The following is a 15406-nucleotide window of genomic DNA, read 5'->3' on the forward strand; positions in this document are numbered from 1 at the left end:
GTCCCATGTATGTAGTATCACCTGGTGCCGGGGCAAATCCTCTTTGAAGGAACGTACTTCAAACCAGGCCCTCAAAGAATTCCCACAGATACATTCCCCAAAAGCAGAATCAACAATCACTCACACACACACACACACACACACACACACACACACACCCCATGAGGCATAAGGAAGCAGGCTGCCATGATTCAGGGTCAGCAGAAACTATAAACTGCAGACTCAGACCCACAAAGACTGCACATATTGACATTATCAAACACACAATATAAAAGTAATTGTGTTTAACAGTCTAAAGAAATAAATGGAGCTATTAACAGTGTGACGAAGGAACAAAAACTGACCAGGCAGTTTTGAAAAGCAGTGGAAGAGCTGCGTGCCCAACACTAAGGGATGAACCATGATTGGTCCAAGTGGTCCGATTTCCTCTGCCAGTGGCTGGTCCAAGGATGGGCAATTCGATGTTAAGAGGAAGGCTGCTGGAAGCTTTTGGGAAAGATTTTCCTTCTTCATTAAAGAGAAACAGAGGATGGAAGAAAACCCCTGCTTTTCTGCCATTCCACTCCTCCACTTACTGCTCTGGATGCTACTAGGTGATGGATGGAGCCACAGCAACCACCTTGTAACCATGTGGGCAAAGTCCAAAAGAATCAAGAGGTGCCCAGCCAAGCACCCTGACTTTGTTCAGTTGCCCAATCAACTCTGGGTCTGCCTAATGCTGGACTTCCCTCCTAAAGAAACAATATATATTCTTAGGCAGTAAGCCACCTTTAGTTGGGTGTAATCTGTTACTCAGTCTCTTTTCTAACTGACATGCTGTGAAATTAGAAAACGAAAGCTTTTTGCTGAGAAAAACAGAGACTGTAACTAGATAGCTCTTTGTGCTCAGCTCTTGATTATGAAAAGGAAACAGCAAAGATGACAAAAATTATACAGAAGGGAAGCCAGCTCCCTGGCCTTGACTACACTTGTTTATAAAAGGGCTGATTCTGAGCCGATGGGAGAGCTGAATTACCATCTAGTGACTAAATGAAGGGGCAACACAAGCTGTGGTTGGCAGCTGCCACCCACACTAAGGGGGAGCCTCCCTCTGAATATACTCTCCTCCCACTCATTGTGAAGAGAAAACAACTCCAGTTGTTTTATTATCCAATAGTGTCTTTAAGGTTCTAGGATTAAACCTTTATTCTCTAGGGCTTCCCTGGTGGCGCAGTGGTTGAGAGTCCGCCTGCCGATGCAGGGGACACGGGTTCGTGCCCCGGTCCGGGAAGATCCCACATGCCGCGGAGGGGCTGGGCCCGTGAGCCATGGCCGCTGAGCCTGCGCGTCCGGAGCCTGTGCTCCACAACGGGGGAGGCCACAACAGTGAGAGGCCCGCGTACAGCAAAAAAAAAAAAAAAAACCTTTATTCTCTAGACTGCGCTAACCTTGCAAGCTTAGATATCCCCTTTGCAGAACTTGGAGGGGTTAAAAAAAAAAATGTTGGGACTTCCCTGGTGATCCAGTGGTTAAGACTCCGTGCTCCCAAGGCAGGGGGCCCAGGTTTGACCCCTGGTCAGGGAACTAGATCCCACATGTCGCAACTGAGAAGTCCGCATGCCGTTAACCAAGACCCAGCACAGCCAAATAAACAAACAAATAAATAAACAAATATATATTTTTAATGTTGATGATTTTGTAGAAAATGTCACTAGTTATTAAAATACGTGCCTTTGGCTTCGTTTGTACGGGTGACATCAACACGGACCAGCCCTGCTCGGCCCTTTTTCCTTTTCTTTCTTGACTCTTCCAACCGTATCTAGTCTCTGGGCAGAAGCCAGACCTTATAAGTCCCAGAGTCTTTAATTCAGTCTTGGCTAGCAGTTATAACAAAACTTCCAGCAGAAGTTTAATTAAAAACCTTGAGAGAATGGGAGACTATTGACATAGGGGTTTTCAGACTCTGAAAAGATCAAGCCCTAAGCTAACCATTCCACCTTTCTAGGTAGATAAGATAAGAATAATAAAGATTTACATGCCCGATTAGGTAAAGTTTTAGCTAACAACGCACGTACTCTGTTTCCATAATTATAAAGTAGAATTTTGATCTAAATCTGTTTGCCAAGAAGAACAGAAAACTTCTTTTTTATAGTCCCAAAGATTGTTGATTTTATTTAAAATTTTAAACAAGGAGGCCATTAGACTCAGTGACTCTGGTGCCTTAGGTAGCCTAAGTAAACCAACCAAAATCTAAGCCAGAGTTGGTGTACTCGGATCTAAGAAAATGAAATCAACTAATCGTGAATAGCCAAGTCACCAGATTTTCCCAAGTAAGGGAACCATTTAAGCTCTAGCCAATTAAATAATTGCTTTCCTTTGCTTCCCTGTCTTCTCTCTAAAAATCTCTGTCCTAGCCCATTGACACAGCACCCCTAATAATTTTTCAGTTTGGGCTGCCTGATTTGAATTGTTTGCTCAAATAAACTCTTCAAAACATAATGTGCCTTAGTTTGCCTTTTTACAACTTATAGAACTTTTATTTTATTATTATTATTTTTTTGGCCACAACACATGGCTTGTGGGATTTTAGTTCCCCGACCAGGGATGGAATCTGGACCCTCGGCAATGAGAGTGTGGCATCCTAACCACTGGATCTCCAGGGAATTCCCTAGAACCTTTAGAATAAGAATGTGTGTTCAAGGAAAACCTCACTGGTTAAAATGTACCTTGTAAGGTGGAAAAAGCACTTGATAAAATTCAACACATATGCATTTAAAAGACTGGCAATATCAAGTATAAGTAAGGATGGGAAGCAAAAAGAACTCATATACTGCTGAAGGGAATATAAACTGGTACAACCATTTTGGAAAACTGTCCATTTCTAATAAGGTTAAAACATATATCTACCCGAAGACCCTGCAATTCGACTCTTACGTTTTACCTAAAAGAGATCTCTATACAGAGGCTTGTACAAGAATGTTCACAGCAGCTTTTTTCATAATAGTCAAAAAGTGGTGGACTTCCCTGGTGGTGCAGTGGTTAAGAATCCGCCTGCCAATGCAGGGGACACGAGTTCGAGCCCTGGTCTGGGAAGATCCCACATGCCGTGGAGCAACTAAGCCCGTGCGCCACAACTACTGAGCCTGCGCTCTAGAGCCCACGAGCCACAACTACGGAGCCCGCGTGCCACAACTACTAAAGCCCACGCGCCTAGAGCCCGTGATCTGCAACAAGAGAAGCCACCGCAGTGAGAAGCCCACACACCGCAACGAAGAGTAGCCCCCACTTGCTGCAACTAGAGAAAGCCCGCGCGCAGCAACAAAGACCCAATGCAGCCCAAAATAAATAAATAAAATACATAAATTTATTTAAAAAAAAAAAGTGGTGGGGAGTTCCCTGGCGGTCCAGTGGTTAGGACTCAGCACTTTCACTGCTGGGGCCTGGGTTCAATCCCTGGTTGGGGAACTAAGATCCTGTAGGCTGCACAGCATGGCCAAAAAAAAAAGTGGCAACAGCCCAGATGCCCGTCAACAAGAGAATGGATGAACAAATTGGGATCTACGCTTACAGTGATCCGGCTCAACAATAAGGTGGAACAGACCGCTGACATGTATAGGATATGTTAGAACACCAAAAAAACAGTACGTTGAGTAAAGCCAGCCACAAAAAAAGAACACATGCTATAAAATTCCACTTATGTGAAATTCTAGGACAGGCAAGAAAAGAGATCAGTGGCGGCCTGAGATGAGGGTGGGAGGAGTGACTGCAAAGGGACACGAGGGAACTTTCAGGAAGGCCAGCGATGCTCTACGTCTTGATCTGGGGGACAGTTACGCAGGTGTGTACATCTGTCAAAACGCTGACCTGTGCATTTTATTATATGAGAAATATACCTCAACTGAAAAAAATTTTTCACTGCAAGAAAACTGATTTGTAGAAAACTGATTTGTTCACTTAAAATTGTAACCTCTCTTTTTCACAGTAGGTTTATTTTTACCCCAAATCATTTTGCTGATTGACCAGCTGGCTCGTTATGATCTCACCACTCTGGCTTGAATTCATTCAACTGGTTAAAAAAAGGATTGGGCCGATTTTTAAAATTCAGTAAGTCCCCTACATACAAACTTTCAAGTTGCGAACTTTCAAAGATGCGAATGTGCCCCTGTATGCCAGCTGTTGTACTGTACTACTGTACTTTTCAAGGTACTCTACTGGAAGATTAAAAATGTTTTATTTTCTGTGTTTGTTTTTTATGTATTATTTGTGTGAAAAGTATTACAAACCTATTACAGTACCGTACTATACTACTGTGTTAGTTGGGTACCTAGGCTAACTTTGTTGGACTTACGAACAAACTGGACTTACGAACAGGCTCTCGGAACGGAACTCATTCATATGTAAGGGACTTACTGTATTTGTAATAGAGCAAAAGGCTTGTAAACATTTGTCACAAATAAAGTAACTAAGAGAGGCACCCCAAGCAATTCGGAATTTCAACTGGCTGCGACATCTCTGAGAAGTTCTGGGACCAGAAGCAAAGGAGTTTTGCTCTCAAGCAGCGACTGAATCGTAGAACGAACAGGTGCCTCTGGTTGTTTCTGCAACCATGTTGTAATTTCAGCCAAATCCCTGCTGCACACAGCTTATCACCTGGGTCTGCTCTTTGTCTCCGGGAACCCTGGGCTCCTCCGGAGGGCCACCGTCAGTGTGACTCGCCTCCACCCTGGCCTGGCGCCTGGGAGGCCTGAGGCCTCAACGGGGGCAGCTGGGGCAGGGATCAGCAGGGGGCTTACCTCGTAGTCCTGCTCTCCGGCCCCTCCGGCTGAGCTGCCCACCAGCACCTCCACGAAGGCCGAGCCGTCGTTCCCGATGTCCACGCTGTGTATCTGCTCTTCCTTCTCTAACTGCAGGGGAGGGAAAGCGCACTGTCAGTGCCGCTCTGCCCCCCTCCCCCAGCTCTCTGTGGACCTCGGAAGAGGGATGACCCCCATCCGGGCCCCCTCGTCTCCTTGCAAAGTCAACTCGGTGACAGTGAAGACAGGGCTGAGTGGGGCCACTGCGTCCCCTGCACGCAGCACAGGGTGTAGAGTCAGAGCTCGAAAATATTCACCGACCGACTGCATAAGCTCCCACACCCACTTCCCTGACTGCCAGACTCTGCCGGTTGGGCCGCTAACCCGCCACCACGGAGCTCTCCTTGGTGGCGCTATGCAGACAAACGGCACATCTGTCACCCCCGACCCCAATCACACAGGGCTCCGGGGAAGCTCCCTGAGGGGAGGGGCCTAGTCTGGTTTGGCTCACCACTGATTCCTGGGTTTGAGTCCCGGCTCTGCCACACGCTAGCTATGTGGCCTTGTCAGCTCACCTCTTGGAGCCTCAGTTTCCTCATCTGTAAAGTGGGGATGGCCACCCTATCTAGGATTATGAGCATAAATACTACGGCCTCAGGGCCTGGCATGTAGCAGGCACCCTGCCACTGCCAGTCAGGAGGCAGCATTAGTCACTGCTCGATGACCGTTTGTCTAAAGAAGGAAAGAGCAGACTGTAGGATGGCTTTTGCCCCCAAAGTTTCTGCCATTCCTGTCTGACAGTAAAGGCAACGTGTGGGTGGAAGGCAGTTAAGAATGGCTGAAGCAAGTCTCCTGCTTTCCACTCTGGGGATCTTTTATTTGGCTCCTAGAATGACACGTTACTACGACCCCCAAAGGTACCTAGTCTGCCACCCTACACCAGGATCATCCGACGGTCCGACCTGCCCTGTCACCTCCCTGTCGGGAGGTGGCCCGGACACTGCCTGCACCCTGCGGCAGGAAGGAACATCCCTCCGGGGAAGGAAGGAGCCTGGGCTTGTGGGGAGGTCAGCCTGACTTCAAATCCAGCCCTGCCACTGCCAAGGGGTGCAGCCCTGGGGGGCGTATAACCTCTCTGAGCTGCAGTTTCCTCACAAGTGAAAGGGGAGGGTCATCGTAACAGTCCTCCTTCCGAGGGGAGTCTAGATGACACATACTAACCACTGCAGCCCACAGCCACTGCAGCGGACGTCTAAGTGCTCAGACGTGGCAGACCCATAATAGCTGTATCTTCTCTCCGCCCCACAGCTCTTCGAGAGACAGGAGATGTTATTATCTCTATTTCACACGTAAGCAAATGGAGGCAGGAAGCGGTTGTGTCACTTCCCTGAGGTCACACAGCTGGCGCCCAGGCAGCCTGGCTGGGCTAAAATAAAGGTGTCAGCAGGGCTGCATTCCTTCTAGAAGTTCTGGGGGAGAATCGTTTCCTTGTCTTTTTTTTTTTATTATTATTAAAGCTTTTTTAAAAAATTATTTTATTTTATTTATTTTTGGCTGCGTTGGGTCTTCATTGCAGTGCGCGGGCTTCTTACTGCAGTGGCTTCTCTTGCTGCGGAGCACGGGCTCTAAGCTCGCGGACTCAGTAGTTGTAGGCACACGGGCTTAGTTGCTCCGTGGCATGTGGGATCTTCCAGGACCAGGGCTCGAACGCGTGTCCCCTGCATTGGCAGGGGGATTCTTAACCACTGCGCCACCAGGGAAGCCCGTTTCCTTGTCTTGTTTCCAGCTTCCAGAGGCCCCTGCACTCCTCGGCTGTGGCCCCTTCCACCATCTTTGGAGCCAGCAATGGCATTGCTCCAACCTCTGCTTCCGTCTTCACATCTCCTCTGACTCTGGTTCTCCTGCCTCCCTCCTTCCCTTATAAGGACCCTTGTGATTACGCTGCACACACACACCCCCACCCCAATCATCCAGGCCAATCTCACCATCTCAAGATACTCAGTTCATCACGTCCACAAAGTCCCTTTTGCCACGTAAAGGACATATTCACAGGTTCTGGGATTAGGATGTGGATATCTACTGGGGGCATTATTCTGTCTACCACACTTAGCTAAGCTCTTCCTGGGCCAGGCATCACTGAATCCTCACAACCACCTTGGAAGGAAGGGTCTGTAACTCTCCCAGCTTCACAGATGGGGAAACTGAGGCTCAGACAGGTAAATAAATGGCTCACATGTCACACATAGCTAGTGACTGGAAGAGAAATTCAGACCCAACTGCCTGACGACAAGCCAACACTGCTTCCCAATTCCCCAGTTTCAATCCTTGACATAAAAACTCAACAGCTTGGGAATTCCCTGGTGGCCCAGTGGTTCAGACTCCGAGCTTCCACTGCAGCGAGCAAGGGTTCGATCCCTGGTCGGGGAACTAAGATCCTGCATGCCGTGGGGCGTGGCTGAAAAAAAAAAAAGAAAAAAACTCTGCTTCTCCCACATTTAAAGTATGGGGCCCTCCATCTAGTAGGATGTATATATATATATATATTTTTAATGAATGGTTCTTATTTCATATACGACTACTTCTACTTTAAACACACACATATACTCCCCTGTCTTTCTTTTGATAAATAAAAAATCTCTTATGAAAACGTGGAAACAACCTAAATGCCCATCCGTTTATGAATGGATACACACTATGATATTCCCTACAATGGAACAGTGTTCAGCTGTAAAAAGGAACGAAGCACTGATCTAAGCTACAACATGTAGGAACCCCGAAAACCTAATGCTAAGTGAAAGGAGCCAGACAAAAGGCCACATATTGTCTGGTCTTATTTATATGAATGTCCAGTACAGACAAATCCATAGAGACAAAAGGTGTATCAGTGATACATGTACACACTAGTATATATAAAGTAGAGAACCAACAAGGACCTACTGTATTGCACAGGGAACTATACTTCATATTTTGTAATAACCTATAATGGAAGAAAATCTGAAAAAAAATCTAAAACTAACACAACATTATAAATCAACTCTACTTCAATTTAAAAAAATTGGAGGGACTTTCCTGGTGGCGCAGTGGTTCATACTCCATGATCCCAATGCGGGGGGCCCGGGTTTGATCCCTGGTCAGGGAACTAGATCACGTGTGCATGCCACAACTAAGAGTTCACATGCCACAACTAAGGAGCCCGCCTCCACAACTAAGGAGCCCTCGAGCCACAACTAAGGAGCTCACTGGCCTCAACTAAGGAGTCCACGTGCTGCAAATGGGGAGCCGGCGAGCTGCAACTGAGGAGCCCGCCTGCCACAACCAAATAAAAATAAATAAATGAATTTTTTTTAAGTTTAAACTAAAATAGTAATATATTTTTTCTTGAAGATTTAAAAATTAAAAAGAAGGTTAATATCAAGTGTTGATTTAAATGTACACCAGCAGTGTTAAATGCAGATTAATTCAGTAAATTCACTTGAGTGAAAAAAATTAAAATAAAATAAACAATTGAATTCCCTATTTTAACAAAAGTACATCGGTGGTTGCCAGCAGCAACCTGGGGAAAGGGGAATAGGGAGTGATCGCTTAATGGTTTTCGGTTTCTTTTTGGGGTGATGAAAATGTTCTGGATTAGACAGCAGTAATGAATGCAGAACATTGTCAATATTCTAAAAAACCCTGAATTGTACACTTTAAATGGTTAAGACCTTTACATTACGTGAATTTTACCTCAAGAAAAAAGACGTGAGTGTTCAGTAAGTATCAGCTGTGAGGAGAAAGGCTTAAGCACAGGATGAGTCATCTGTGGCCCGGGTTTGTGTGCGCCTTTCCCAGGAAGACAGAATTCACGACAGTGGAAGAAATGAGACATGGAAGGTTTGCAAAGTCCCAGAGACATCTTATTAAAAAAACTGTTCCAAGACAAACATCATATTTTATTGCTTATATGCTGAGTCTATAAAGAAAAGAAAAAAAAAGATACAAACGAACTTACCTACAAAACAGAAAGAGACTCACAGACTTAGAGAACGAACTTATGGTTACCAGGGGGAAGGGTTGGGAGGAGGCACAGACTGGGAGTTTGGGATTGACATGTACACACTGCTATATATAAAATAGATAACCAACAAGGACCTACTGTACAGCACAGGAAACGCTGCTCAATACTCTGTAATAACCTGAATGGGAAAAGAATTTGAAAAAGAATAGATACACGTATTTGTATAACTGAATCACTTTGCTGTACGCTTGAAACTAACACAACATTGTTAATAAACTCTACTCCAATATAACAACAACAAAAAAACTGTTCCACATCCATGAAAGAATAAGGTAGAACTTGAGGCGCCGTTAAAAAGAATAAGATAGAACTTGATGCACCATTAACGAGAATAAGGTAGAACTTGATGCCATGACAATGGATCTCCAAGACAGTTTCTTGGAAGAAAACAAGGGCGAGGACTGTTTACATACAGTGTACTTTTTAAAAGGCCGGGAGGGGTGGATATATACGCTTGTACATGGACAGAGTGACCAGGGGGTAACATGAGAAACGGCTCACAGTGGCTGCCACAGGAGGGAAGACCTGGGCAGCAGAAATCGGGAGGGCGGGGGTAGGGAATGGAAGCAGGTGGTGGGGAGGAGTTTTCCTTTTCACTGTATACCCTCCCTTTTGTGCCTTTTGAGTTAACCACCATATGCATATAACACCCATTTGATAACTAAAGTTAATAAAATCTCAGCTGTTATCTCCAACAATGGAATGCTACTGAAGCCGCACCCAGCAAGGAGGATGAAACTAACAAAATGAAACTAACAAACAATGCTGGGAAAGAAAAGAGCAGCCAGAGGTGAAAGTACTATATACCCTGTGATTCCATTTATGAACAATTCAAAGCCAGCCAAAGCTAATCAATGCTGTTAAAAATCTACGCCATGGTTACCCTTGCGGGGGAGCAGTGACAGGAAGGAGCACAAGGGGGCGTGGGAGGGGGTGTGTTCTGTTCCTTGATCTGGTTGGCAGTACACGGGCTGCAGTTGGTGATGATTCACTGGACTGTATGCTTTGCTGTACCCACGTGTCATGTCAAAAGAAGGTAAAAAATTTTAAAACATCACAATGGCAAACTGGGTGATGAGAAAACCACTGAAAAACAGAAATAGAACGTGTCCACCTCGCTACTGAACATTTTTTCTAAAGAACACGCCTCAGCATGGGGGGGGGGGCGGGGGACGGGAGGAGTTACACCTGGGCTGCGTCTCAGCCACTCCCACCGGCCCAGGAGCGGTTAGCAAAGAGGCTGGAACTGCCCTCCTGGGAGCAGGTGATGGGTTGGCGATAGAGCCTCTTTCGGCCACCGCAAACGAAAAAGGCGTGTGGGGCTGTCACCACAAGCAGAGGGCTGAACCCCAGACGGTAATACAGAGATATTGTGAGGTGCTATTTGAGGGGAAAAAAATACACAGTAGTAGGAAAATCCACAGATCAATCTACGTGTCTTGGTGTCCTGAAGTTTCCTCTCATCACTTGCTTGAAAAGAACCGAAATTAGCACTCGGTGAGCCTGGAGTCACCCTGCACGCTGGCAACTGGCAAACGCCATCAGATTTTCCGAAGGGTCTCCAACGCGAAATAAATCGACAACCGCTATGACAGTGCTGCCTGCTCCAGCACTTTTCCCCTGCAGTTTATTCTCAACCTGGAAACCTCACAGAAGATTCTGGGAGAGGGGGCTTCCCTGGTGGCTCAGTGGTTAAGAATCCACCTGCCAATGCAGGGGACACGGGTTCGAGCCCTGGGCCGGGAAGATCCCACATGCCGCGGAGCAACTAAGCCCGCGAGCCACAACTACTGAGCCCGCGAGCCACGACTACTGAAGCCCGTGCGCCTAGAGCCCGTGCTCTGCAACAAGAGAAGCCACCGCAATAAGAAGCCCTCGCGCTGCAACGAAGAGTAGCCCCCGCTCCCTGCAACTAGAGAAAGCCCGCACGCAGCAACGAAGACCCAACAGAGCCAATCAATCAATCAATAAAAGATTCTGTGACAACCTAAGTCACATTCTGTTCCTCCTCTGCTCAGAGGCCTTCCACGGCTCCCATCTCATGCAGAGTAAATGCTTAAATCCTTACAATGGCTTTTAGGCCTTACGTAGGTTAGGGGTCCTCTACCCCCACCCTATCAGCACCTACCCCTCTCCCCTGTCAACTCCGCTCCACCCACACACAGGGCTTGCTGCTGTCCCTCCAGCCCGCCAGACACCAGCCAGGCACCGGCCTACCAGGCACCGGCCTACCAGACGCCAGCCTGCCTTGGACTCTGTTTCTTTCCCAGGTACCTGCATAACTCAGGAAGGCCTTCCCTAACCCCCTATTTAGAAAAAAACCTCTTGCCACTGCCTCATCTTCCACTGGAGGCATTTCTCATTCCTCTTTTTTTCTTTTTTTAATATTTATTTATTTGGTTGCACTGGGTCTTAGTTGCGGTAGGCGGGCTCCTTACTTGCGGCTCGCCAGCTCCTTAGTTGTGGCCCGTGGGCTCCTTAGCTGTGGCATGCGAACTCTTAGTCACGGCACGCATGTGAGATCTAGTTCCCTGACCAGGGATCGAACCCCAGCCCCCTGCATTGGGAGCGCAGAGCCCTAACCACTGTGCCACCAGGGAAGTCCCTCCTCACTTCTCTTAACCATGTAATTTCCTCCCTAGCACTCATCACCTGACATACGTACGTTTTACTTATTAATCGGTCAGTCCTTCCTTGCCAATGTAAAATCTCCACAGGACTGACGTACGTTTGTCTTGTGCCGTCCACTGCACTATGCCCCAGTACCTACAACAGTGCTGGGCCTACACAAGGTGCTTCTATGAATGAATGAACAAATGAATCCATCCACTCCCAAATCTCCAGGGCCTGTCCCTGTGCTGACAACTCCTACAGCCCTATCTCCAGCTCCATGTCCAATCGCTAGCTGTCCCCTGGATGTCCCAAAGTCGTAGCAAACCTGGACATCCCAACCAATGTGTCACCTTCTCAAGCTGCCCCTTGTCGAGGTTTCCCACTTTGGTGACAGGTGCAATACCCCCTTTGGTCTCCCAGGGCGGAGAATCCTGTGCCTTGTCTGGCTCCCTCGCTCCCCATAACCAGTCTCTTCTTGTTCCCAGTGCAACCGGGGTGCAGACCCAAATGGGATGTTCCTGATCATCTCCTGATGAGAGAGCCCAGCAGACTCAGCGCCCAGTAATTAACACATGAATCCCTCCCTTTACACAAACACCTGCCTGCTGACAGGCACTTTTGCAAACATTACATCTCCGGATTTTCACAGCACCCTGGGCTCAGATCACATTATTCCCAATGGGCAGATGAGAAAACAGGTTCAGAGAAAAGAAACCATTTGCCTGAGGTCACAGGGTGAGTAAGAGGGACATGTGGGGTCTTAAATCCATGTCCCAAGACTAACTAAAAAAAACATTGGCTCTAGGCAAGTTGTATAACCTCTCTGGGCCTAGTTTCTTCCTTGTAAAAGGGGATAATAAAGGACTCGAGGTCATGGGGTTTTTATGAGGATTCAATGAATTAACCCATGTGAGGTGTTTAGAATGGTGACCGGAAGTTGTAATTTTTTTTCCTTTTAGTTCCCTGACCAGGGATTGAACCCGGGCCCTCGGAGCATAGAGTCCTAACCACTGAACCACCAGGGAATTCCCAGGCAGCTATAACGTTGAATAAATGTTAGCTCTCATTATTCTTACTATGTTAGGGACCTAGGAAATATTTAAATTCCTAAAATCATTCAGAAAATCTTGTGGGTCTGTGTATTTTTCCTGGGAAGAGAATTCTCAGATTCTCCCTAATTCTCAAAAGGTTCTGTGAACCAAAACTTTTTCAGAACCACTGGGCAAGAGAGAGACAATAATATGTTTTAACACAATCAGGTAAGCCTTGCCCCCAACGTCCCTCCCCAAACACCCCCTACATTCAGAAGGGAGGAATGTGGCCAAAATCAAGAAAGCCAAGATATGAACACAGAGCAGCAGGACAAAGTGGCTAAGAACACCCACAGTAGGTTCAGGTCTTAGCACCGCCATTTATTAGTGGTGATAACAGCCCCTACATTATCCAACTCCATGAAGAGTCGGGTCACACAGGTAGCACACCCAGGCCGGCGGCACCAGGCAAAGAGCAAATGCTTGGCAACACACCTAGCTCGCTTCTCCCACCAGCTTCTTATGCCGGAGAGGAACAGCCTGTTTGGAATTCTGTAACCATCTTGGGTCAAACTACCCTTTCGTCTTTGCCTCCCTCCAGCTTCACAGAGAATGTACCAACGCGCTCAGCATTCCGGACACGGTAGCTTAGACTGGCCACTTCACTTCGCCCTGCCCTATGCCCCAGTTGCCTCATCTTTAAAATGAGGTTGACTGTGGACTTCCCTGGTGGTCCAGCGGTTAAGACTCCACACTCCCAACGCAGACAGCCCGGGTTGGATCCCCGGTCAGGGAACTAGATCCCGCATGCCACGACTAAGACCAGCGCAGCCAAATAAATAAATATTTTTTAAAATAAAAAAAATAAAATGAGGTTGATTGGCTTAGATGATATGAGACAACTTCCAGCCCTGAGCCCAGAGACTTTAGAAGGCAGGATACATGGCAATGATTCACTCTGTTCCAGCTGAGAAAACTGAGGCCCCGACAGTAGCAGCAACCTAACTGGGCCACACACTGATTCACCCCTGGCCTAGTGCCTGGATCACATTTCTCCCCTGTTAGGGGGCACAGGGATCACACTGCCCATTTTCCAGGTGAGGAAGCTGAGGCCCCTAGGGAAAGTGCCTCAACTCACTGCCAGTTAACTCCAGACTCCTATTAAGGAGATGGGGGGAGGGCAGAATCACCTGGAGCACCACAGAGATGGTCTTCTCGCCCGCCTTGGCCGCGCGCCACTTTCGGTAAGTGTCTGCCTTGAGAAGGTTTTCTGCACAGTAGGTCTGGAGAGAAGAGTGGGAAAGGGCAAGTTAGGGTACAGAGATGACAGCTAGGTCCCCAGCTCTCAGATTATTCCATTGAGATCCCCCAGATTTAAGTTTCCCTATTAATCCCCACACACTCTGCCTTGAGTCCCCTACAGCATTTTCCCCTGGAAATTCTCCCCTGGGCCTTCGAAGGAAGCTCCCCTATGCCTCCTTTTCTCTCTGAAAGTTCCTCTATCCCACATCTCTGTAGAATTCCCTTATGGCCTCTGAGAAATTCTCCCAGGACCCTCCTTAGAATTCCATAAAGTCCCTTTTGTGAAAGGAAAATCAAAATGAAGTCGGTATTGCTAAAAGGCTCTCTAAAATGGAGCTGGGTGGCCACCGAGGAATTGGGACCACGCAGGTCTCAGCCTGGATGGAATGTGACCTTTTGACCACTTATTGCATTCAACACAGGCATCCAAGACATCTACCAGAAACTCGATACTTATCGGACACTTACCGTAAAGTAACTCATGACACCCTATTCTTTAAAGCCAAATATTTCTTGTATCAGAGGCAATTACAATTCTCTCTAGACAACTTTAACCACCTGGTGACCTTTGTCCTCATAAGCCCCTGACTCTCTCTCCCAACACACTTTCGGTTTTACGGAAATCTGTGTCTCTCTAATATCAGTTCCTAAAACCCCAAATAAAGTTCTTTTTTCTTCGCAGCCCGGAAACTGATTATTGTTCAACCCCTTTTGGGCTCCAAAAGTTCTCCTAGAGCCCCCTCAAGAATTCCTTTACTTCTTCCAACCTCCTCCACGCCAGTCCCTCACCGAGTCCTGGCTACTGCAGGATACCACATAGCGGAGGCGGATCTCCGGCATGTCAACGTCGTGGGCTTCGCCTGACCAAGAAGATGCTGGAGGGTCTGAGTTTAGGGTGCAGACAGCTGGGGCGCCCTGCGCGGGCTTAACTGCGCAAGCGCACGAGGCTCGGGCCTTTCAAACAGCGGCGCGCCGGAGGTCGCGTCAACACTGCGCAAGCCCAGTGCGTCTCTCCCGAGAGAGGCGAGAGGGGCTGAGTTGCCTAGTAACGAGCTTCTCCCGCCTCCCTCTGGCCAAACCGCTCTCTAGCTCCCCCTTCCGGTGACTTTCACACTAGGTCTTCCGGGCGCCTAGCAACGGGCGTGGCCTCCAGGACTGGTCCCCAGAAGAAATTCGCCATCCTCACCACCCCAACTTCAGTTGGAAAGCAAGAGGCCAGCAAATCTGAGTGGATTTTTGCAGGGAGCCTGGAGCCTACCGCAACAGGATCTCCTCCACCGGTTGCTGGCTACCCTCCCCATGACCGCCACCAACACACACACACACACACACACACACACACACAATCTCTGATCTCTCAAGCTTATGCCTGCGGCAGAGAGAGCGGGTAAAGAACCTAAATAAAACACAATGCATGTGCCCAAACACACATCCAGCCTTGAGTGCTTCCAACCATGCCTCAGTTTTCCAATGTGACATATGGGCATCTGTCTCGTACCACGCCCACCCCTGCCCGGTGACAAGCACCCCTCTGTTCCGTCCCCGAGAGACCCAGAAGGGCATCTTGGGGTGGGGTAGGAGCTAGAGACAACCCAAACACGGAAAAGTGAGTATGAACCAAGCGTGCCCCT

At 47.8% G+C, this 15406-nt stretch overlaps 1 protein-coding gene across 3 annotated transcripts in view; it reads right to left on the reverse strand.

Moving 5' to 3' along the window:
• Positions 1–14724, reverse strand: part of XRCC1 (X-ray repair cross complementing 1) — a 38111-nt gene extending 23387 nt beyond the window's left edge. For 2 of the 3 annotated variants that reach the window (XM_033430840.2, XM_012533494.3), the window contains exons 1-3: positions 14565–14724; positions 13664–13756; positions 4773–4883 (exon numbers count right to left, since the gene is read on the reverse strand). In XM_033430840.2, coding sequence (XP_033286731.1) covers positions 4773–4883; positions 13664–13756; positions 14565–14615 — 255 coding nt within the window. In that variant the 5' untranslated portion in view covers positions 14616–14724. Of the gene's footprint in view, positions 1–4772; positions 4884–13663; positions 13757–14243; positions 14486–14564 lie in introns of those variants that run through there. The other variant, XM_033430841.2, reaches the window with a different exon arrangement.
• Positions 14725–15406: the final 682 nt, after the last annotated feature.

This window comes from Orcinus orca, chromosome 20, assembly GCF_937001465.1.
Source record: "Orcinus orca chromosome 20, mOrcOrc1.1, whole genome shotgun sequence".
In the NCBI taxonomy this organism is placed as follows: Eukaryota; Metazoa; Chordata; class Mammalia; order Artiodactyla; family Delphinidae; genus Orcinus; species Orcinus orca.